The sequence below is a fragment of the Hyperoodon ampullatus genome (genome assembly GCF_949752795.1).
Source record: "Hyperoodon ampullatus genome assembly, chromosome: 15".
NCBI classification, from domain to species: Eukaryota; Metazoa; Chordata; class Mammalia; order Artiodactyla; family Ziphiidae; genus Hyperoodon; species Hyperoodon ampullatus.
In genome coordinates, this window is record NC_136928.1 from 20,633,340 (window position 1) to 20,658,535 (window position 25,196).

The following is a 25,196-nucleotide window of genomic DNA, read 5'->3' on the forward strand; positions in this document are numbered from 1 at the left end:
AGCAGGGCTGCATTTCTTTCTGGGGGTTCTAGGAAAGGGTCTGTTTTCTTGCCTCTTCCAGCTTCTAGAGGTTCTTAGCATTCCTCGGCTTGTGGAACTGTCCTGTCTTCAAAGCCAACAATGACCAGGCAGGGCTTTTTCATGCTGCATCACTCTGATACTGACTCTTCTGCCTTCCTCTTCCACATTAAAGATCTTTATGGTTATACTGGGCCCATGTGGGTAATTTAGGGTATTCTCTCTATCATAAGGTCAGCTGAATAGCAAGCCTAAATTCATCTGCTATCCATTCCTCTTTGAATAAAAACTAGCATGTTTGCAGGCCCTGGGGATTAGGACCCTGGACATCTTTGGGGACCATACATTCTGCTTATTGCATCTGTCCTTTGCCCTTCAAAGACTCATGTCTGTTCCACATGCAAAATACATTAACCGATCCCAACATCTCAAAAGCCTCAATCCACTATAGAATGAACTCAGAGACCAAAAATCTCACCTACATCTTGTGAGTTCAAAAGACCCAACTCTCAGCATCTCAACCATCTAAATCAAGGATGGGTGAGGCTCTGGGTATAATCCGTCCTGAGACACAGTTCCTCTTCACTCTGAACCTGTGAAACTCAAGAAACAAGTCATCTTCTCCCAAAACACACTGGTAGGCCAGTCATCAGATAACGGCTATAGATATTCCCTTTCCAAAAGGGGGAAATATGGAAGGAAAAAAGGAGTCATCCACCCCAAGCAAATTTCCAAGTCTGCCTGGGTTTCCAGTCCTGGGAACAATCTTCTATGATTCTTTGCTCCACCTTCTGTGTTCTCCCCTCCACCCTGTGAGTCATAGTTCTTTTTTCATGAACAGTAGCAGGTGTTTGTGACTTATTAGTTTTGTTTTGTTTTGTTTTGTAATTTTTATTGGAGTATAGTTGATTTACAATGTTGTGTTAGTTCCAGGTGTACAGCAAAGTGAATCAGTTATATGTATACATATATCCACTCTTTTTTAGATTCTTTTCCCATATAGGCCATTACAGAGTACTGAGTAGAGTTCCCTGTGCTATACAGTAGGTCCTTATTAGTTATTTATTTTATGTATAGTCGTGTGTATATGTCAATCTCATTCTCCCAATTTATCCCTCCCCCACCTTGCCCCCTGGTAACCATAAGTATGTTTTCTACATCTGTAACTCTAGCGGCTTATTAGTTTGATCAGCCTGCTTCTTGCCTGTAAAATTTGGGGCCCAGTAGCTTTCTTTCATTTCACCTTCTCTCTCTCCCTTTTGAGTCCCAGCTAGCAGTGTTTCTGTCAGGGTTCAACAAGGGGAGCAGAACTAGTAGGAGATATATATTAAGAGCTTTGTTGTAAGGAATTGGCTCACCTACTATGGGTGCTGGGTAGGCAGGTCCAAAATCTGTAGGACAGGCCATCAGGAAGGGTGGACTGGAACTCTCAGGCAAAAGCAAGTGGAATTTTCTTCTGCTTTATTCTTCAGGCCTTTCAAATGATCAAATCAGACCCACCCAGATTATTTAGGATAATATCCCTTACTTAAAGGCAACTGATCAGTGACCTTTAATCCTATCTACCAAATACTTCCACAGCAACATCTAGACGGGCATTAATAATAACAGGGGAGTAGCCTAGCCAAGTGGACACCTCAGAAAACTATCACGATGAATAATGTTCAGAGTTGCCTGACTTGCTTCTAAAATCATTACTCTGAAAAAGAAAGAAAGAAAGGAAGGAAAGAAAGAAAGAAAGAAAGAAAGAAAGAAAGAAAGAAAGAAAGAAAGAAAGAAAGAAAGAAAGAAAGAAAGAAAGAAAGAAAGAAAGAAAGAAAGAGAAAGAAAGAAAGAAAGAAAGAGAAAGAAAGAAAGAAAGAAATCATTATTCTAATGGAACATGGGATTTTCTGCTCTTCCTGAACTTATAATAAAGAAGGGGTAACAGCTTCCACTTCAGCAGACATGGCCTAGTGGCAGTTTTGGTGAAAACTCTGATAAAAGTGAAAATGAAGTTGATCATGATTTCTGCCAGTTTGTTTTAAGTCCAACACAGTATTGAAGGGATGGCGTTTCATGTAGCTACAGGAAATAGAAATGAGAACTAATGTATGGAAAACATAGGGTGAGAGGCTTCAGCTCTGTTAATGAAGAGTGTTTGGACAGTTGCTTGTACGGCTCACCCAAAGGTGAAGTGGATGTGTGCAAGCAATAACCGGAAACACTTGGCATAGTTGCTTTACAAGAGATTCAGGCTTGGAGGGGATGATTGGCCCACATAATTTGGAGGTTTCTTTCATGCCTGAAAGTCCATAACTTTAATGCTGGAAAAACTGATGAAGTCTTTCTAAAGTCAGACCTGAATTTCATGGCCAAAGTCACCTAAGGAAATAAAGTAATTTTAATTCCAGGAAACGCAAATGAAAAATTTTCAAGGCCATTTGAAACTATTCAACAGATGGGGATAGGGAGTGAGCATTTTAAATTAAGTAGTGCTTTAACCCAATTGAAGACTTTTGTCTCTATCTTCATCCCTTCTGTTCATTATTTTAAGAAATTAGATATATACCTAAGACAATAGAACTTGGATATTTCACCCCTTTCTTATTTTTCTTTTTCTCAAAAAAAGGTATAATTATTGGTAGAGAGTACATAATTATTTCAGAATTAATTTAGTATTTTAATCTATTTTGCAAAAAAAAATTTAGAAGCCATGTTAAACTTCAATGATTACAAATTTAAATTATATGTAAAGTAATAAATTATGAAGAGACTGTTTTTTCCTAAATTCCTATAAACAATTTGGATAAAGCAAATGTAGTGTAATTGGCTTGGATGGTGAAATGTAAATACTGAGACAAAACGATCAGATAAAAACTGAGGCATGGGAATTCCCTGGTGGTTCAGTGGTTAGGACTCTGTGCTTTCACTGCCGAGGGCGCAGGTTCAATCCCTAGTCAGGGAACTAAGATCCCGCAAGCCGCATGGCATGGCCCAAAAAAAAAAAAAGAAAAAACAAACAAAACAAAAACTGAGGCATATAGATAAATTTTGTTGTTATATGTTGCTACTATAATAGAATACCTGTTGAATTATATTTTCAGGAGCTGTATAAATTGGATACTGGCATATTCTTTTCTTTCTCAATGAAATTAAAAGAATAGTTAATTATTAGGCTTTATATCCATGTGATATCAGTAATGAGAAATTTCCTAGATCATTCTAGAAAAATAGTATTCAAAGCAAAGCAGGTACCTTGTTTTCATTGCAAGTTATGTGCTTTATTAAAGAAATTATCTACAGAGACTTTGCATCATGAAACTAAGTGGTGTTACTGGGAAAGGCATTATAAGCATCAGTTACATGAGCAGAGTGATAGAAAAGAGGGTATGCTCCTGGAAAGTAAAGCCCCCTTTGTTTTCCAAGGTGTATTAACCTTCCTTGTGTGTCTTGTAGTGTTAATGTTTCATCAACAATCATTTTTCTGTGTTTGGTTTGGCAGCTGATGGATCACTTGAAGGCTGGAATTGAAGATGTGTGTGGGCAGTGGAGCCACTACCAAGTGAGAGACAAGTAAGGAGGCAGAGGTTTCACCACCGAGGAGGGATATATGTGACATGGGGAACCTCAGAAGGTTCCACTGGAAGCTGAACATAAAACTAGAAGGAGTCCTGAGGAAGGTGGCCAGGAAGATAAAGGACCTGGGAGCCATGCCATACAGGAAGCAGGCAGAAGCCCTGGGAAATGGAGAGCTACCAGGTGGAGGAAGCAGTGAACTTGGGCTTGGTTGCTTTAGAGGAAACTAGTACAACTGACAGGTGGAAATTAGAGACACCAGATTTAAGTTTAAAACAAGGACAAGTTTCCCAGTGATACGAGAAGCACAACCAGGGAATGACAGGCTTCAAGAGGCTGCAAAGGAGGGTTGGTGAGTCATCAGGGATCCTGGGGAAGAGATTCCTCCATCATGGGGGAGGTCCTTCCCACATAACGATTCTGTAAAGATTCCAGGGGGCCCTCTTCTCCACCACATCTCACATTTCAGAACTCATCCTCTTCTGGATTTAGTCTACAGCCATATTTCTTAATGACATGGCTCTGAGAAGAGTTTACTGATGAGGAGGAAGACGAGATTTTTGAAGTTTCACACTGCTGTTTGGAGGATGAAGGCGTTAGCAGTAGTTCAATTAACCAAATGGTAGACATTTCCAACATATTGATGTTGATGATGCCAAGAGAGACTAGATCTTAAAAATTCTGGCTCTTGCAGGGTGGTGGCACAGAAACTGAGAGCTTTTGAGTGGGATTTTTTTTTTTAAGATTTTTTTGATGTGGACCATTTTTTAAAGTCTTCGTTGAATTTGTTACCATATTGCTTCTGTTTTATGTTTTGGTTTTTTGGCTAAGATCATGTGGGATCTTAGCTCCCCAACCAGGGATCAAACCTGCACCCCCTGCATTGGAAGGCGAAGTCTTAACCACTGGACTGCCAGGGAAGTCTCCTGAGTGGGATTTTTTTTATGAGGTAGAAAGAAGCATCGTTTTAGCAGTCCTTACAGTGTTAAAATAGAATTTAAATTCTGTGACTATCCACTGATCTAGAATTTAGGCCATGGATTTATTTTTAAGTTCAAATGCCATAGTTATTCCAATGAAGCATTATTAAATATTCTTCCATTTAGCCGAATCTATACCTAACTTTCTAAACTATGTCAAGAGTAGTAAGACACCCTCACTGTGTTCTAGGTCTTCACAATGTAGTACATGTGGTCCTGGGGGTGGGGTGGGGGAGAAGAGAAAGAGCCTGAACAAATAATTATGGTCAATATGGCGCATGTTATAACAGAGGCAAATGCACAGAACTATAGTAATACAGAAATGGGAGTGAGTTTGGAAAATAAATCAGTTATCCAGACAAAGAAGAATGGAAAGCCTGTCAAGCAACAGCAGTAGCGGCAGTGTATTTCCATCTGCAAAGGCAAGGAAGAGCATGTCATGGTTTGGATATGGTCAGGGAGAGTGACAAGGTAAGAAAAAAGGAGGACATGACTGGAAAGACAAGGACACACTTTTATGGTATAGAGCTAAGGAGCTCTCTAGAGCCATTAACACTATAAAGTTCTATTTGACCTTTAAAACTCATATCAAAAGGCTATTAAATAGGAGAGTAGCATGGCCATACTTGACTTTTGGAAGGCAAACTATAATAGCCATATGGAAGCTGGATTAGAAAGAGAGGATTTATCTGTCACATGATCTCCTTAACTCTCCTGTGTTATCACTATTTGTCTCATTTTATTTTATTTATTTATTTAAAACTTATATATTTATTTACTTTTGGCTGCATCAGGTCTTAGTTGCAGCACGCAGGATCTTTTGCTGCAGCACACGGACTTCTCTCTAGTTGTAGTGTGCAGGTTTTCTCTCTCTAGTTGTGGTGTGCGGGCTTCTCTCTAGTTGTAGCATGCGGATTTTCTCCCTCTAGTTGTGGCGTGTGGGTTCCAGAGCGCCTTGGCTCTGTAGTTTGCGGCACACAGGCTCAGTAGTTGTGGCCCGTGGGCTTAGTTGACCCGCGGCACGTGGGAAGTTAGTTCCCTGACCAGGGATCAGACCCATGTCTCCTGCATTAGAAGGCGGATTCTTTACCACTGGACCACCAGGGAAGTCCCTAGTCTCATTTTAAAGATGAGCAAACCAACTCCAAGAGGTCGATTAACCTGTTGTACAGCGCAACCTTGATGTGGGTTCAGGTCTTTTGTTTTCAGTGAGCTGCAGAGCTTTCCGACCAGTGAGGGTAAGGGACCAGCAGAAGGGGTACTGAAATACTTCTGGGGTAGACAGGCTGGCTATGGCATAGGGAGGGGAAGATGAGGAAAGGGAAAATGAGAGTGACCATCAGATCTTCAGACACGGAACCTAGGGAGGTAACAGTGCCGTGGTTAAGCTTACAGTCTGTAGAAGAATGTTTGGAGTTAAATAACAGATTCTGTTTAAGACGCTTCAGATAACTCACTCAGCCCCCATTTGGAATTTAGTCTCAAGCTCAGGAGGAAATCGTGGCTGTGATAGAGGTTGTGAGTTGTCAGTGAGTATTTGGTAACCAAAGCCATGGGTGTGGGTGAGATGACTACCAGCCGGTGAAGAGGGGAAGCTTCCTGGGGACGGGACTCTGAGAAGCTTCCATGCCTCTGGGGCAGGTAAGGAAGAGCAAGGGCAGAGGAGACTTGGAAGAAGTCGTGAGCAAGGCTGGAAGGGAAGCAGGATGTGCAGGGCTCAGAGTAAGTGACCCAGTGGCCCATCAGAAGAAACCAGTGGCTAATAGGGCAAGGACAATGGCAACCACTGGCCTTGACCAGCCCAAGGTCAAGGTGAACCCGAACCCAGTGTGAGGAGCATCAGAGAAGTCCTGATGGGTGGAGTGCCGATGGCAGTAGATTGAGGAATAAACAGCAACAATAGCTTCTCACGAAGAAAGGCAGAAAGCGAGAAGGCTGAGGGGTGACCCAGTTGGAGCCAGAGTGAGCCTGGTATGAACCAAACACAGATCACAGAGCCCAAGGAATCACAGACTGCTCAACCCAGAGGAGCCTCGGCTGATACAGAGTCCATCCACCTCACAGACCGGGAGACTAACCAACCACCAGATAAGCCAGCATCCCAGAATAAATCAGGCAGCAAATTACTCTTTGAATGGAAAATGATTGAAGGTGTGGAAAATTCCTCCTCCAAACAGATGGTGGACTCTGAAGGCACCGTATGCTCCATGTGGCTCCGTCTAATGGGTCAGCCAGAGCTTTGGCGCAATAGTGAGCATCCATCAGCGTCTGGCCTATTCAGATGCTCCATCACTCAGACTGTCAGGGTATAAGTGGGTTCTCCCCACACCCCACCTAATTGGCAGGATTCAAAATGATCTGCAGTGTAATGGGCAAAACTACTGTAACTACCAGGCTGTTTAAACTTGTGGGTTCTGGTTGAACAGGCCAGCATCACTGTAAGTGCAGCTGCCACTGTTACGAGCTACTAGGACGGTACAGCAGACTCCCCGACCCCGTTTCTTCTCCCACAGCTAGAACTCAGCTGGCCTCCCCAGCTCCCCACTAATGTCCACTTTTTGCCCTGATTACAGCTTGTCCCTTCCTTTTGTTTGGTTGATTTTCAGTGTATTCAGGTCACTAGGCCATTCTTTCTTTATTTTAAAAAAATGTATAAATGCTATGATTATTTTTTTTTAAATGTGTTCAAAGTCACATGTGTTTCAGGCACTGTTGTGGTGTTTTTCAGAATAAAGTTAAGTGTAGTTTGTTTCTAGAAAAAGTATATACTTACATAACACATACAGAGATTGAAGATTTCCAAACAGTTGGTTTCCGTTTTTAGGTTTAAGAAGTTTGATCATAAGTATTTACGGAAAATCCTAATCCGAGAGAACCTGCCAAAATCGAGCATCGTTTCTTTGTACAAGAAGCTGGAAATGAAACAAGCTATTGAAATGGCAGAGACCGGGATACTAAGTTCTACAGCCTTTTCCATGCCCCATCAGTAAGTGACATCTGCCCTCGATCTAGACTTTCAATGTCAGAATTACAAGGGGCACTAACTCATTGTTCCATTTAAAGGTACCATTTGGAGTGAAGAGGCAGAGATATGACAAAGGAAAAATGGAAGAAATAAGATCTAAGTCTTGGCATCTTATAGCTTGGTCCATGCTTGATCTGTTTCACCTAGTTTCTGAAAATTACTTTCCAGCAAAAAGATGAGAGTTTTTTGACATCTTTCTTTGGGAGGGCGGGGCAAATGAATTTATAGAAGATTTTTAGCATATGTTACAAGTCTTCCTGTTTAGACATGTCTACCCTTTAACCTGTGCTCATTTGCTTCCGCTAATCTTGCCGTTGTCTTTCTCCCATAAGTCATCTCTCTTCTTGTCTTCTATGAGGAGAGACCAGGTCAGCATCCTAGGATGCTAACTTGGATTTGGGCAAGAGGTGTGGTGATTGGTGGGATATTTAAAGAGAAGGCCGTGTTTTGTAATTGTGTCTCAGGCAAAGACCTGTGTGCGGTTGGGAGAATGCTGCATCTGTGTGAGACCAGCTGTGAACAGGAGCAAGGAGGGAACTGGCTACCAGTGGAACAGAGGGTGGGGTAAGACTGGTACATACCCCATCATTACAAGATGATGCCCTTTGAAGCCTGGTGCTTCAGTTGGAGCATCTGGAAACCAATTGTCCCAAGAGCTGGCTAGACATTTTTTAAAGCTGCTTTAAGTCTCTGACATTTAACGAGAACTCCTTGAATATCATAAGAATTAATTCACTCCCTCCCCAAAGATGCCCAGTTTTCTCCCAAGAAATGGTTTACGAATTGGGGAAGTTAGTCACAATGTATATTTAGCATAAAGAACTCCAGCCCCTCCATCCTGACTTCTTCAGAAGATAATGAGTTTCAATTATCTCCCCACATCCTCACCTTTGAAAAGCAAGTTGAGAGAAGAGCTAAGAATAGATAGCAATGAAATTGTCATTAACACCTGAGTGTTATTTCTCATCCCTTACTTGCTAATGAACCAGAACCACCATCACCTTTCTTTACATGGGGAAAATTTCCAGCCAGGGAAAAATCTAAAGGGGCATCCCTGAGGGCATCTTTGTATAAACAGAAAGCTTTCTGCCTTATTTCTCAGTGAGACTGTGGCTTTAAGGAAATTTCTGGTCCTAAAATGGGAATGTGCTAACAAATATTTATTGGCAACACCGTGCTGAGCCATATGAGAGCCTGAGGCAGAAAAAATAATCGGGGATACTGATCTCGTCTTTATTTAAAATGTTCATATATCACTCATCATGGATACTTTTGCATTCTTTTGTTTTCTACAATATTGCCTTCAAATCCTACTTCACTTGATTCCTGAACTTTGGGGCATCCCCTTAGCGAAAGGGAGTACTGGGGCACCTGTTATGTGCCACGGCCTGTGGAAGCAGACGGTCCCTGCCCTCAGGGAGCTCACCCCTGGAGCAGGGTCCCGATGGTAATAAAATAGGGCACACAAACTTACGATCATAAAGCCCAGGGAGCTGTGAGAGGGTGAGAGGGAACCTCATCTGGTCCCCAGGCATTTGACCTGCTCACTGAAGGATGGATGAGAATTAACTCAACGCTCAGCAGGAGGGCTGGACCTGGACGGGTACAGGCAGTTTAGACCCTGAGGAACTTCCTCGACCTTCTGCTCACTAGTGATGTAAGCGCTTGGTCTAGGAATGTAGGGGCACTTATCTCAAATGAGAATCAATCTCTCATGTGCTAAAATATATTTTGAATCTCTGTTGCACTGAGATTCATTACGATGCACTGGTCATACGACATTACGTTGCACTGGTCATAAGCAGGTTTCCCAGTTCCTAACCTCAAGGCAATTTTTAAGCCAGTTTCATTTAGAGGATGCCCTTGTGTTGAGTCAATTATTTTTCAGACATTGACTCAAGATTAGTAAGAGAGCCTTCTAGGTTGGAGACATTTTTTCCCCTATAGCCCAAACCGGTTAGTTAACCAAGGTGGGAGAGGAGATTTTTTAAACCGATATTTACTACAAGTTTAGTATTTAAATTGCATTCATTTGATCTCATCAGAAATCTGTAGGACGTCAAGCAAAAAGGAATTCCTCTCCTAAGATCAAAGCAGTAATTTCTTAAAAAACAAACCTTCATACAATAATAGGAAAAAGAAGTGTGTATTCAGCTCGCTTTTTGTGACTCCGTATGAGAGGATAACAACAAAACACACATATATTTTTTTTCTTTAGAAGTTTAAGCAATTGTTCTACAAGAAGTTTAGATTTCCAAACTCTGTGACCTTCAAGAGAACACTACCCCTAGAAGCTGTCTATGGCACACTGCAGACAATGCTGATTCTAGGGAATTCCTTTACTTTTACGTACATTATTTTATTTGACTCTCAAAACAACCCTATGGAATAAATAGGCTATGTACTTGGATTATTATTCTAACTCTGAGGCACCTTGCTTTACCCATGAGTAGGAAGTTCTTAGAAACATCAGTGGGTAGAGGCTCAAGCTGATTAAAAACCATTTGGTTACTATTAAAGAGAAGAGATATTAAAATATTTATAATAAAGATGTTAAAAAAGAAGAAAATGAAAGATAAAAAATATTTATAGTAAATGCATAGGCATAACACACTACAGCTGTGTGACTTCAGCATATTGTCTTTAGACACTCCCAGATAGTTATAATGTCATTTATTAAAAAGCACAAATTAATTTATTGCAGTTGAAGAATTTTTCAGTTGATCACATACTGACAGGTATAAGTTCACCGTCATGCATTCTGACACCAAAGACACTAGTATGAAGATTCTGATGCCATGTTCACTTCCATGATGGAACGTTGCCTTGTAGAGAGCAGGGCCCACAGCTCTGCATTCTTCACTCGTTCTCAGTGTTGGTCACCTTGGTGACCTTTCTAAGAAGACACAAGGCAACCACATACACAGAAGAGCTGTTAGTACCATTGTTTACTTAGTGGGCACATCCTTCAGTCAACATACATTTCCCTGGATTTCATGTATAAAGCTACTAAAAGAGAATGGATTCTTCCAAATAAATCAGGATATATTTGATCTTTGGGGACTTCATCTTATGGCATGAAGATAACATCTACTAGATTTCATATCTCTGTTGCTGTGTTTAGAATTGAAACCTCTTTTTACAGCATTATAGCATCTGATTTTTTTAAAAAGTTAAGGGAAATGTGAGCTTTTTATTCAAATACATTTAGATTCAGATTTCCCAGTTTGATTTCAATGGCCATGAAATTACCAGTGGTCTTTTATTTAAGGTAATAGAGGCTTCTTTTATATCTTGTTCCAGTGACAAGAATTTCACTTTATAATTTTACTTTTTTGCCCTAGAGATTACTAACATTCTGTTTTTCTGAGGGTTGTATCTTTCTTGTGCTCATGATATGATCATTTCAGGAGTGATTTTGCTAACGAAGTAGCAGGTAGGAAAGTCCATGCATCAGTAATTGCCCGAATCAATAATTCATCCTTCTGATTCTATAGCTGCAGCTTCTCAGTGTGAATAAATACGAGGCAATGCTGCCGGGAACCCTGTACTGCACATCCAGCCAGCAGCCTAAATGGGCTCGAACTAAGTCTGGGCCTTCCCAGAGTGGTTAATTATAAACTGGGGAGAAGGCCAAGTTAGATTTCCTATCTCAGGTTTAACTTTACCATGTCCTTTACCCATAGTTTTTTCCTATTTGGTCATTTTATTATGAACACACAAAGTGAAACTATTTGGTTAGCTGTTGTTTCTGTTTAGCAATAGATTCCTTCCACTGTAATAAAGGAATGTGTTCAGATTGTGGGAATGCGTGGGTGTATCTAAATCAGAATAAATTTTATTTGAAGGACATTTAAACAGTTAGGTTGAAATGCCCTGATAATAATGTTTAAATCACCGAGGGTGGTAACTGAATATCAATAGTGTTGACGTTGGCAGCTCCGCGATATGGAAACTGATTTCAGTGATTTTGTAGGAAGGGCATTAGTCAGTGGACAGATCGCATTGCTAAGTAAATGCTGGCGTCCTGTGATATCCAGCATCCAAGCCCTTAAAAATCTTTTACCCATTGTGCCTTACTTACAAAAATATCCTTGCTATTTATGGCGATATCGCTACTAATGTTTGGGGAAAGGGACTTAAAAAGTGGCCTGTCTTGAAACCAATAACTTCTTGTCTCTATGGTCAATTATCCTAAGACCTGTGCAAGCAGGTAACAGCACATCAGCACACGGGTGCATTTCAAAAAGCTGCAGCCAGAAAAGAGAAAACATCACAGCTCTGTAAGGGTTTATACCAATATGTCAACGGAGGTAATAGTACTGAAAGATGGGTTTAGTTTTCTCTAGTTCTCCTTTTTTTTTGTCGTTCCTATGTTCTACAATGAGTGTATATTATTCATACAATAAGTTTTTAGAAATTACCACCACTAGACCGAAGTGATTGAAATCAAATATGTGTGTCACATGAGAATTCTGCACATAGCGATGTCATGACTGAAATCCTCAGAGGACAATTGTTCATTGACTGCTAACCTGGCCATGACTTGGCTTTTGAGCCCTTTTTTGGTGAGGGAGGGAGGGGTGCTCATGGTGAAGAAGGCAGAAAGAAGTCAACTGCTTCTAGAATCTCAGAGGGTCCAGTGTCTCTGAGCTGGCCTGATTTTCATGGTGGCAATGGTCTAATTCTCCTCGTAAAATATGATTTTAGTTTCTTACCATTATTCTTTAACCAGAGATAAAGTCCCTAAAGGGACAATTCCAAGATAAATGTACTTATAAAGGTACTCGTAAAAATTTAGTACTGCATAGATTAGTGCTATTCAAAATATGGTTACTACATGGTGTTGTCCGTGAGCCTTGAAGGAATAATCTTATTTCTGTTGACTCTAACAGTGAAACATTTGGTTTGCCCTTTGTGGTATCCTTTCCAAAAATGTATTTCCTAATCATTGATTTTTATTTTTTTTTACAAATGTGTCTGTTCATAATAGATACGGAGGAAAAAAGTAACTGGTTTGCCATGACTTTAAACTCCTTTTTAAAAATGGGTTAGAGAAATTCCCATATACAAGCTATAGGCAAAGAAGCCACATGTTCAAAATGTAAGTCGACACACGTGCTGACATTTCATATGAATTTACTAAAACAACATGAAAAGTTATGTTAAAAACATAACCTTTATGTTTATCAATTAGAACTCCTGAAAGTAAATTCATGCTTTTGTGGTCCCCTTGCCAAGATGGAAGAATAATGCTTGGCTTCCCTCCAATGATGTTTCCAGGGCCCAGAGGATACAAGAAACCAAAAGACTCTCCCCTGAAGATGTGGAGTCCATGAGGGACATTCTGACACGCAACATGTACCAAGTTCGACAAAGGGTGTGTATAAGACGTGTCCCTGTTGCCTGTCCTCAGATCCAGTCCTCCAGGAATTATTTCTTGTTCATGTTATTCTCTCCAAAGCAGTCTTCTTGATGAACAATTTCTCTCTGCTTAGTTTGGAGAACAGAAAGTTAATTGTTATGTTTCTGCAGCAAAAGTGGCACCCGTGGTATAAAGAGAAATGCAAATCCAGTTGCTGGCCCTAGGGGTCAGGCTGCCCTAGCCCTGCAGCCCCAGAGTTTTCCAGAACCAGCAGGGCTCCCTCCCCCTCCGGAGTCAGAAAAGCGGTGACACTCATCCACCACGGAAGAAAGATGGCCCCAGGATGCCTGTGATGGTGGAGTTGTCTCAGCGTGGTTGACTGTAATAGAGCTTAGAAAACTGAGATGGTTTAGATTAGAATATCGAAACCACAGTGCTGAAAGCCTAAGGTAAAAAAAGGAGACATTTCAGGGACTTCCCTCGCGGTCCAGTGGTTAAGATTCCAAGCTTCCACTGCAGGGGGCATGGGTTCGATCCCTGGTCCAGGAACTAAGGTCCCACATGCCACTAGGCCAAAAAAATATATATATAAAATATATATATATATATATATATATATATATATATATATATATATATATGTATATATCCACAAAAAGGAGACATGTCAGGCATAGTATTTTTCAATTTGGGAAAAGGGTATGGAGGCTATACTAGCACTTGGGACCTGGCCCAAAGTTCACAGCAAGAACATTTCAGGGACAGTATGTGAGTCCTCCTGAAACTTTGATTTAATCAAATGGTATTTTCATTTGTGTCCTCTAATTAGGAGTTATTTAAGCTTGAGGATTCAATGGAACATCCCAATTGTTGAGTAGGGTTATAAGTGAGTTAACAGTGAGGGCCTTGGTTTTTGTGACCATGTCATGGGACTCCAAAAACTCATCTAGTCAAAGTTCCTCCTTCTCAAGTAGAAGATGCTGAGGTTAGAGGAGTTGTTTTTCTGACTTGTTTAAGATCTCAAAACGAATTTGAGTTAAGAACCCAGGTCTGCCAACTACCCACCTACAGCTCTTTCCATGACTTCAGAATTACATGATCCAGGGCAAGGGAATGTTTTCTGGCTGCTGTTTCGAGAAGGTCAGTGATGAAGGGGAATGTGTCAGCAAAAAGGCCCTGCACCTGCTGGAGGAACACAGGTCACAGCAGCACTCATAGCACACTTCGAGTACATTCAGCAGCTTTCAAATCGTTCCAGGTGAAACTGTTTCAGCAAGACTATCACATTCTGCCTTAGATAAGTAGTTAAGAACTTCCTGGTTTGAAGAATGCCGGCCAGCTTAGTGAGGGCTGGAGTACAGAGGGTGCCTGGTACTCAGACTTGCCCCATGGTGGTGGAGGTTGAGTTTAGGGAAAGTCCAGAAATAGAGAGAGAGATTCTGGAAATCCAAGCCACCCAAAAATGAGGCTAGCTGTCCATTCTCTCTTTTCTATCAGGTTCCTAAATAATCACCTTTCTTCTTCTTTTATCAGTGCCTACTCAGTCTGACCTCCAGGTTTCTCCCTTCTAAGCTGTGCAGGATCCCCTTTCCTTGTTGATCAAGTAGAGCCAATGGGTGATGGAAAGTCCCACGGGGAGAACATACATAGTAAACAGAGGAGGACTCCACCCCTGAGATGGCTTTTGCTTCCTCTTTTATTACTTGGGAGAATGAGACTCACCAGTCCTACCCTTTCTGTCTTTCCTTTCTCATTCTAACCTTTTAAAAAAAATTTTATAATATACTTTATTTAAACCACTATATCAAAAATATTATTTCAACACATCATAAATTTTAAAAATTACCAATGAGATATTTTATACTCTTTTCTTTTAAATTAAGGTCTTCAAAATCAGTGTATAGCTTATTCTTACAGCACATTACGATTCGGATTAGCCACGTCTTTTTTCCTTAAAGCCTCCTTTATTTTTCTTATTTTTAAAAAAATTTTGTTTTATATTGGAGTATAGTTGATTAACAATGTTGTTGATTGACAAAGGTGTACAGCAAAGTGATTCAGTTATACATATACAGTGTGTCTATTCTTTCTCGAATTCTCTTCCCACTTAGGTTATTACAGAGTATTGAGCAGAGTTCCCTGTGCTACACAGTAGGTCCTTGTTGGTTATCATCCTGTCTTTACGTAGTTCATATGACTCCTCTCCTCTGCCATGGTCCTCTTGCTCTCTTGAAGGAAAAACCAAAGATGCAATCCAGGACAACTGTCTGTCTGCTTTGTTGCTAGTGGGAGGTCTAGAGTTTTGAGGCTTGTCACAAAAGGTGACATCTGTAGTCCTCTAGCTTGGGTGAAAGAGATTCCCGTTAAGCACTTTGTAAACATCTGAGGACCATGCTGGTCTGTGGTTCAAGACAAATTTTCACTGGCCTCGGTGAGGATAAGGAAGACATTTTTCATAAAACTAAACTGATTCAATTTGAAAAACTGTTCTGTATCTAAGATCATGCCCGTCCTTCTACTTTGGTTAAAAGAGTTTTTCCTTTTTGAACTGATGGTGGTGATACTAATGGGCTGATTTTTTGCGCGTTATCTTTGATTGGCAACATTTTAAAATAGCAACCTTCTAGAAATTGCCAAAGTCGTTTGTAAATTCCCCTGATCCCCAAACACTCAGTAACCGCTGGCCTAGCATAACAAACATGACCTGGGAAAGAGAGTGTGTGTTGGCTGGGGGGGCACCGAAGTCTGCGGGTACCTCGGGGGTGATCACTGTGGGAGGGTAACAGGGGGACAGCACAGATGGGGGGCACTACCCTGGGAGCCAGAGGCAAGGCTCCCACCGCAGCTTGGTCCTGATGGGCTAGCCCCGAGCACAGACCTTTCCTCCGGGGCCACAGCTTGCGCCTGTGTAATTGAGGCAAATGCTCAGAGGCCCTGAGCACCACCTTCTCGCTCTACTAGTCTTTGTTCTTGGTTTTTCCATGGTCTCCTGAGGCTGGAAGTTGTGTTGAGATGTCTGTACATGTTTGACATCCCCTTCATTCTACAGACCCTGTCCTACAACAAATACAACCTCAGACCCCAAACGAGTGAGAAGCAGGCGAAAGAAATTCTGATCCGCCGCCAGAACACCTTCAGGGAGAGCACGAGGAAAGGTCACAGCCTGCCCTGGGGAAAGCCGGTAAGGCGGGGACACTGACTCACCTGAGCTGGGCAGGTCTGGAGCAGGGCCTTATCTGGTGACTACCTCAGTATTTAAACAAACAAACAAAACCACTACCTCGTTGCCAGAAAAAGACAAAACTAAGGGGGTACAGGACACCAGACACCCCCTTCTCTGGGCCTGGGCCCTTTGGAGCCCAAGGCATCGGTCCACGGGGTATGTGGCAGCAAACTGCCCTCCAGGATGGGTCAGTGACTGGAACACACTCCCTGGGCTGTGAGGCTAGACTAGCTCCCACGGTGGCCAGGGACTGGACATTCCAGGGGACCTTCCGTGGATGGGGACCCTGGCTCTAGGAAGCTTACTTCTCCCCCAGGGAGATACAGGGAGGAATTTGTTCTCCCCACGTCTCTTGGGCCCTATCTTCATGGCAACCACTGTGCATCTGAACTACTCCATCTGAGGCCATATCCAAGCAATCTTACTGGGACTCTGAATGGAGGTTGGGTCTGGAGTAGCCCCTAATCTCTACCCTAATGTCAGTGGGGCTGCAGGAGAAACTTTGAGAGGTTTATCATGGTCTATTTTATCATGAGAGGGAAAAGACGTATATTGAAGGTGGAGACATTTTGTTTTCCTTAAACTGAAGTAACTGAAAGGCAGTGATCCAAACACGATGCTCCAGAGTGGGTCTGTATCTCTCCCTTTGTTTGTAGTGTGAAGCTGTCAGTTGCGTGGCTAACTCTGCTTTTTATTTCTCTTTGTTACCCACAGGCTGGTACCAAAAACATCCGCTACCTCTCCTTTCCTTATAGCCATCTTCAGCCAGCAGGCAGAGATGTGAGGGTGGCTGAATTCACAGGTAACCTGCATTCCTGGCTGCTTCTCTTTTCTGGAAAAGTTCAGATGGTAAACAGGTTCAGGCTTGTGGGCCAAAAGGCAAAATCAAGAATATTATGTAAGTACATATATGACAAGAAAAAGAGAACACAAGTATTTTATTAGTTGAATTCAGAACTATAGTGATGAACACTGAAATTTGAAATTCATATAATTTTTACTTAACAGGAAGTATTCTTTAAAAAATTTTTTTTTCAACCAGTTAAAAGTGTAACAACCATTCTTAGCTCAGGGGCCATACCAAAAGATGCATCAGAGAGATACACCTGGGGGCCATCAATTGCTGACCCCTGTCTTAGGGAAACATAAAATGGGCACTTCTTTGAAGTGGTGGGATTCTCCTGTGTTTTATAAATTAGCAGAATTCTCCAAAGTTGGCTAAATTTTACTAAAATAGCTTCACCAAATTTACTGATTGGATGTTTCCCATTTAATACCTATTACTTAAATAGAATTCTTAGAGTTATTGAAACTGGCTATTGTGCTCATAAAAGCTATTATTTTTTAAACGTGTATATAAAATGATTTTCTATTAGCATAAAGTGGCATATAATATATATGATATGCCATGTTCTCTAGTTTAATATTCCTAAATTTTTAAGACTTGGAATCACATTGGAAATTTGAATCAACTAAACACATAGGATTTGAGAATTAAATCTTTGAAGAGGGAATATAATTATTCCTTACAATGAAACTTTAGTTTTTTCTGATATAAAAACATGCTTGATATAAAATCAAAGTCAGCCATTGGAGAAAAGCATAAAAAAAAAATTTAAAAGCACTCGAAACTCCAACACCCACGATAATCACTATAGAACATTTTGGTAAGCATCCTTCTATAATTCTATCTATATATCATCCTGATCTCTACCCTACCTGGACCTGAGACAAACAAACAAACAAAAAATCACAAACACACAGCAAGGTATTATACATAAACTCATAATACAGTCATTGTTTTTCAATATTTATAAATTGTCTAGTTCACTCAACCATATGTTGTGGACATATTTTAGTATCAATAGATATGAACCTAGTAATCATTTCATGACTTAATAATAGTCAATTATATGAAAGCCCCCTAGCTTATTTAGCAAAATCCTTATTAACAAATATTTAAGATGCTTCCAATATTTAATGAATATAAGAAAAGATATCTAATAATTTCTTTGGATTACTTGTGATTTATTTTTGCTCAAATAACCAATGACTCCCTTAGTATATTTTCCTGGAAGCAAAATTTTTAGATCAAAAATTACGTATATTTAAATTTACCTTCAAGTCAACGGTTGTGAGAAAGGTAATTTCTGAATGTCATCAGCATCACGGGACTATTTTGAGTTAACGTTTGAGTAGTCTACTATATGACAGGATAAAATCTATATGCCACAGTTAATTTTCATCTGAGTCTTTGATTTTCAGTGAGGTTGAACATCTTTTCATATTTTTAGAGGCAACCATATTTCAAGGAAGTATTTGTTTCTGCCGTTGCCCATTTTTTCTGCTTTTTTTTTCTTAAAACGAATTTGAAGAACACTGTATAATACGAATATCACCCATTGTTTCATATTTGCTGCCAGTAATTTTTCCTAAAGTTTCACATTTATCATTTAGTTTTTAGATATACTTGTCTTCAAATTTTGTATTCTGATTCATCAAATCTGCTCAATCTTCCACAGAAAAATTAGAAAAATGATTCACCTAGTAATTTAAAATCTAGAACTTTCATAGCTTAATTTTTTCAATTTCAAGCCAAATGGCTAATAGTTATTTTGATAATAAATATAAAGATATTTATCTTTGTGTAGGTTAAGACAGAGACACATTTCAAATTGTTTTCAAATGGCCATGCTCCTGCGCCAGCACCTCCTTTTCCAATTTTGTTGTACTAGTCATTTACCCCTAAACTAGAGAGTTTGGACACTTAATTCTGTTTCGTCGATCTAGTCATCTATTCCTAGGTCACACTCTTCTAAGTAATATTATTTTATGTTAAAAAGAGCTATAACAGAAACAAAAGCAAACAAACAAAGCAAAAGAACACCAAGTATAGGGTGTATAATAGATTAACTTTTAAAACTCTTCCTGGTACAAGCAGCTGGTGCTATTTATGTTGCTTGAGTGATAGAAAACACGAAAGCCTCACAGTCACTTCTTGAGATGAATGTCAATATCACAAGCTACGGTAGCAAAAAATAACCACACAGCAGCCTTCGCTGAACACTAATGTACAAACACGTTATAAATAAAATACAGCAGAATAGTAAAAGAATACTACACCTTACAAAGTAGGACTTATCCCAGAGGTGGGGTTGTTTAACATTTGGAAATGCATTTACATTATTCACCAGATTAATAGGTCAAAGCATCCTTTCAATAGATGCCCTAAAGCACATCTCACTCATGCTTTCAATAAAAATCATAAAACCCTAGGAAAACATATATAGGACTTATATGAAGACAACATAAAACTCTCCTTTTCCATGCTTCATTTCCTCTCTGTAAAGAGGAGAATGTTGGTACCTCCCACATACAAAAGAGTTGCCCTGAGTGAAAGTCAGGGCACCAAATTTGGTGCAGGTAAGACTCTTAGAACAGTGCCTGCAACCAAGTAAGTGGGCAAGAAATATTAGCCATTATTAATTTTATTACTAGTGAGGGGTATCGAAGAAGACTTGACTTGGGTAGATAGGGGTGTTCTTGAAAAGAAGACGGTACTTTAGAAATGTCAGTTCTACATGAGTTAATCTAGACGTGGAATGGAATCTTAGTCCCAATGAATTTTTTTTTCTTTCAGATGTGCTCAACTGGTTGTAAATTTCATTAGGTGAGGAAAAAGAGTGGGTAACCTAGAAATCTGTGAAGGAAAAGTAATGAAGTGGGACTTATTTTATCAGTTATTCTTAAGTTTTAAAGAAGTATAATAATAATCAGGATTAGACTGAGATAGTCCTCCATGGGTATCTGGGCACAATTATTTGCATCCACCTTCTCTCCAAATCTGAGGCCTTTACGCACCAGGACACGGTCAGGGAATGGCTGGAGGGGCCCTAGGGGAGGACATAGAGGGAGGTGTGGCATCCGTCAGGCGGCCCCCTGATGTCCCCCGCAACTAACCAAGCTGTGACGTGCAGAGCACCGTGCCTCTTCGCTCTCCCCTCGTCCTCCTGTGTTAGGACACCCCTTCTCTAGACTTTTGGGTGTTCCCTGCTGGACTGCAGGCTCCACACACTCTTCCAAGCTCCTTTGCCTTTGGGGCCCCCTTGGTGTTGTAAGTAGAGAGGTCCTGCCTGGACAACCCTCCTAGAACCCAGGAGCACTGGGGAAGGTGAGCAACTTCTGTGGGTGGAGTGTGGTGATGGTTGCCCTACTATGTGAATGTATCTAATGCCACAGAACTGTACACTTCAAAATCATTAAATGGGAAATGTTATGTTTAGTGTATTTTACCACAGTTAAAACGAAAAAAAACAAGACCATGGGGAGGGCAAGGTCTGGGTCTCTAAACAGCCTTTGTGTATCAGGTGTGGGTTAGGCTCAGCCCTGCCCTGAGCAGAAACCCTTTCCCTGTCTCTCCTTCACCCACCCCCCGGTGCCCGTGTCCAGAGGTTAAAGCTCTCAGCCAGGTGGAAGGTAGAGGAACGGACACTCAGATTTTGCTGCAAAGGTTTCCATTGATCTCTCCCTGGAACTGCGCTGCCTGGCGCCAACCTGGAGGAGGACTGTGCAAATAGGAGAGTCCCCACCCTTCCTCCTTCCGCCTTCCACTTTCCAAGCAACTCCTTCCTCCCATTTTGGACGGATCTAGTGACTTAAGTTGATTGGAAGCTTGCAAGTCACCTGCCCAAGCCTCTCCCTTGTTCTAGGACCCCACTTTTCAGTAATCAGAAGGTGGTCAGGAGATGCAGCTAGAATGTGTCCTCTGAGGGGGGCCATAGCTCAGAAGGGTGGTTGGAAACCAGGAGGGGGGCTGAGGGGAGAGAGAGGAAGGAACAGCCTCGGGGGCAGAAGGACCAGCTGTTGTTTTCTTAGTTAGTGTTCCAAGCGCCAAAGCATCAAGAGGAACTCTGGTTCCAAACCAGATCGTAAAGCACAAATTAAAGGGAAGTCCTGAAAAAATGGGCAAATATTTTAACTCACTTTTTTTTTAATTCAAAGCAGCTGATTCCCCTCCTCCCACCTCCCACCCCCTCCTGAACTTCCAGACAACCTTCTCAGGATAATTTGGTCACATTTTGGAAAAATAGTATTGAACAGGATATTTTAAGTTTTTCTGATGTCCCACATTCCAAACACATTTTGTCAAGTATAAACCTGTGTACATATTAGTTCTAGCTGTGAAGTTTTTGTTTTGTTTTTTAGAAGGAAGTAGAGAGTGGGAGAAAGAACCCTATTTCAAATTTAAATATAGATGTCTTAAAATACCTAAGTTTTCAGGAGAATATTTAAAGGGAAAATAAATGTATAAGGTGAGAACTTGAAGAAATGAGAAGAAATGAGATTTCTAGAAAAATAATCCCTTGAAGGCATGTGCACAGTGAAGGAGGGAAAGCCAATGTCCCAGACATGGTTTAGGTATTTGGAGGGGACATGACATAGGTACCCAATGGCTACTCTGCATTCTGCTTTTTTGTTTTTTGTTCTTTTTTTTTTTGCTGTACGCGGGCCTCTCACTGCTGTGGCCTCTCCCGTTGCGAGGCACAGGCTCCGGACGTGCAGGCTCAGCTGTCATGGCTCACAGGCCCAGCCACTCCGCGGCATGCGGGATCTTCCCAGACCGGGGCACGAACCCGTGTCCCCTGCATTGGCAGGCGGACTCTCAACCACTGCGCCACCAGGGAAGCCCCTGCCCTGCATTCTTGATGGAGCTGTCCTGACCCACACACAGCTTTTATAAAGGAGACAGGGACAGCCTGGGGAGGAGCAGATGCCAGCTTCTCAGACAGGCTCTGCTCAAACTGCAGCCCCATCCTCACTGTGTGATACTGAAAGTCACTTAACCTCTTAAAAACCTCAGCCTCCTCACCTGTGAAATGAGGCTGACAATTTTCCTCCTCTCATAGTGCTCTTGTGAGGATTAAATGGCATAAGATGTAAAGAGATCAGCACCGTGACAGCTCAGAGTAAGTTCTCAGTAAGTGGACGTTCCCATCCTTCTCATTGTCGTCGTGGGCCAGACGCACCCTGTCCACTCCTCACCTCCTCTGAAAGGAAGGCATCACGGCTCTTTTGCTACTCATGACTCTGCTGTGATCCTTTCCCATCCCTGTTTCTTTAAGATTAGCTATTTCAAGGTCAAAAGGATGAAACTCAGATATAATGATTTCTGGTAGCCACTGATTAAAAAACAGACCTAGAGTTAAAAAATGAAAAAAAAAAAAAAACCAAAAAAACACAAACAAACCTAGATAAAATCCACCCTTTTCATATCCTAGTACCTTGGAACCTTCCGTTTAGCATTGGTCTTTGACAACACAAAGCATCTTTTTGTGCTTTATGGCTAATGGATCTGATTTTGTGAGAAACACTCCCTCACTTCCCTGGGAGAGACTAGCCGGACGCGCAGATTTCCATGCATTTCTGTTTATTTCTCACACCGTGTCTATAGCTTCTACTCCACCCCACCTTGGGGTAGCAACCTCGGAAAGGGAAAACCGTGCGGATGAGAAAGGTGAGTGTAGGAGCTGGAACAGCAGGAGGACTCTGCTTCCCTCTGAGTTCTCTCGCCTGGATATGAAGTCTCCAGTCTCTGATCTTAAGTCCTCTTCTTTCCTCCTTCGATCATCCTTTCCCAGATCACGACGGCAGTGACGCAGAAGTCCCCTCCATCATGTTCAACACACACTCTCCAACGGGGTCACTTCAGGAAGGACGACGGACACAAGAAATAATCCCGATGAAGAGCTTACACAGAGGAGGGAAGCCACCCCACTTGGGGTATCAAAGAAATAGGACCCAAGAAGAACAACTGGGCGGGGGCCGAAGGGTGGTTTTGAGGCCCAAACCGCTCTTCCACGCAGTAGATGAGGAGTTCGAATCTGAGGAGGAGAGTGAGGAAGAGGCCTCAGCCATTCGGTCCCGATGGTCAGCGGAGCACAGACCCGGCAGGGACCTCCACAGATCCCATAGTCCTTTGCTCCAAAGAAAGTAATGTCATGGTCCACAGGATTGTGTTGGGTTTTTCCAGAGTCCATGTTCCGATGATTGTGAAAGAAGGATGTTCAGAGTTCTGAAGAGAACAACTGAGTTTTGTTCTTGTTTATTTTTATTTTTTTGATGTGGACCATTTTTAAAGTCTTTATTGAATTTGTTACAATAAATATTGTTTTACTTTTTATATATAGTTTGGTTTTTTGGCCACATGTGGGATCTTAGCTCCCTGACCAGGGATCAAACCCGCACCCCCTGCATTGGAAGGCAAAGTCTTAACCACTGGACTGCCAGGGAAGTCCCTTGAGTTTTGTGTTTGTTTCTGGTTTTTGGAAGCTATTGTGACTCTCTAAGAGGCAAGGAGATTTTTCAGAGGACTGGGAGCAGACTCGCAGGCTCTTCCACATTCTTAGCTGTGTTTAGGTGTGCTTTGTAGACGAATTCCCTGTGAGAGACAGACGTCAGTCACCCCAGGAGTTATTCACTAAATGTGTCATTCATGTAATTTATTGTGATACAAACATGATTGGTCAATAATTCCCCTTGACTCTATGCACGGGCAACTTCTAGTCAGGTCAGAACCAGGAGGGACTTTGGAAACGGCCTGGCTCAGCTCCCTGTGTTCACAAATAAGCACACCTTGCCCAGATCACGTGGTGAGTTGCTGCCTTCACAAGCTGATTGTCCTCCCTCCCAAGAGAATGCATTCAATTTTGATTTTGATATGCACTATGCAATAAGTTATATGTCTGTGGAGAGGTAAAATTGGTCATAACATTGCTATATTTAATCAGTAACAATAATAGATGTGCTACAGAATATAGAATTAATCTGTCAACTGTGGGCTTGTAGTCATTTTTGTACTTGGAGTGCTTCTTTGAAAAATAAGGATATTGGAAACAAAACGGCCATAAACACGCTTTAATAGCAATGACACAAACAATGGGTATTTATTAAATGTGCGTTTGTAGGGTGTGACATTTTCCCCTAGGGTTTGCAGCTAATTTCCAATTTAATTTTCAATCCTCATCATCCCCAAACTTGACCTTGAACTTCACACTCCAGCTCACCAACTTTGCTTCCTAACTTTACCTTTCCACCCTCCTTCCAGTCTCTTTCTCTTCTCTCTCTTCTGGCCACCCACCCATAGGTTAACAAGAGTTTACAAGAGCTATTGATTGTGCCAACTAACTAATCTGCACTAATCAGTTAGCCAAAGTATCTTTTATCATCGTCACTTTTGATATCTATAACCATCCCCAATTGATTTAATCCTATGCCTATTTAAAGGCAACCATCTAGTGCATCCCAGGAGTCCCCAGACCTGACTTGATCCCCTTAATCAGAAGCGATCAAGTGATCCTCTTCCTCCTAGGAGAGCCCATGCCACTTTGCATAGGTCACAGGACTTATCTGGGAATTACACTTATACGTGTGCATGTGGGTCGACCGTGGTCTGAAAGACAAAGAGGATCCCCAGCCCACTCTGGGGATTGGTAGAGAGTGTAGTAGGTACCCCGGGAGTGCTCTGGGGTATCAGTTTCGCATGATGAGTTTTTCCCACTGGCACCAAGCAGTGCAGCAGAGAAGATTTCCTCCTGAGTGTTGAGAAAGATCTGGTTCTTGCTCCCTACTCAGCTCAGGAAGGGGAAGAAACCCCTGGGGGTCTCCTGGGCCTGGCCACTGGCTTGCTGAGCAGCGCACCTCACCCACCAAGGGCAGAATTTGTTATTTTATCTTTAACCTCAAAAAATCAGACACATGTAACAAACTTATGGTTACCAAAGGGGAGCGTGGTGGGGAGGGATAAATTAGGAGTTTGGGATTAACATATACACACTACTATATATAAAATAGATAACCAGCAAGGACCTACAGTATAGCACAGGGGACTCTACTCAATACTCTGTAATAACCTATATGAAAAAGAATCTGAAAAAGAATAGATACATGTATATGAATAACTGAATCACTTAGCTGTACACCTGAAACTAACACAACATTGTAAATCAAATATACTCTAACGTAAAATTA

The 25,196-nt window shown here is 41.5% G+C and overlaps 1 protein-coding gene across 1 annotated transcript in view; it reads left to right on the forward strand.

Annotated features, from left to right (window-relative positions):
* Window positions 1–23,163, forward strand: part of SLC9A4 (solute carrier family 9 member A4) — a gene marked incomplete at both ends in the record, with an annotated part of 51,777 nt that extends 28,614 nt beyond the window's left edge. The window contains 6 exons of the mRNA XM_079720952.1: window positions 3,503–3,573; window positions 7,381–7,542; window positions 12,865–12,961; window positions 15,996–16,127; window positions 16,884–16,971; window positions 22,808–23,163. Of these exons, the coding sequence (XP_079577078.1) occupies window positions 3,503–3,573; window positions 7,381–7,542; window positions 12,865–12,961; window positions 15,996–16,127; window positions 16,884–16,971; window positions 22,808–23,163 (906 nt within the window). The remainder of the gene's footprint in view (window positions 1–3,502; window positions 3,574–7,380; window positions 7,543–12,864; window positions 12,962–15,995; window positions 16,128–16,883; window positions 16,972–22,807) is intronic.
* Window positions 23,164–25,196: the final 2,033 nt, after the last annotated feature.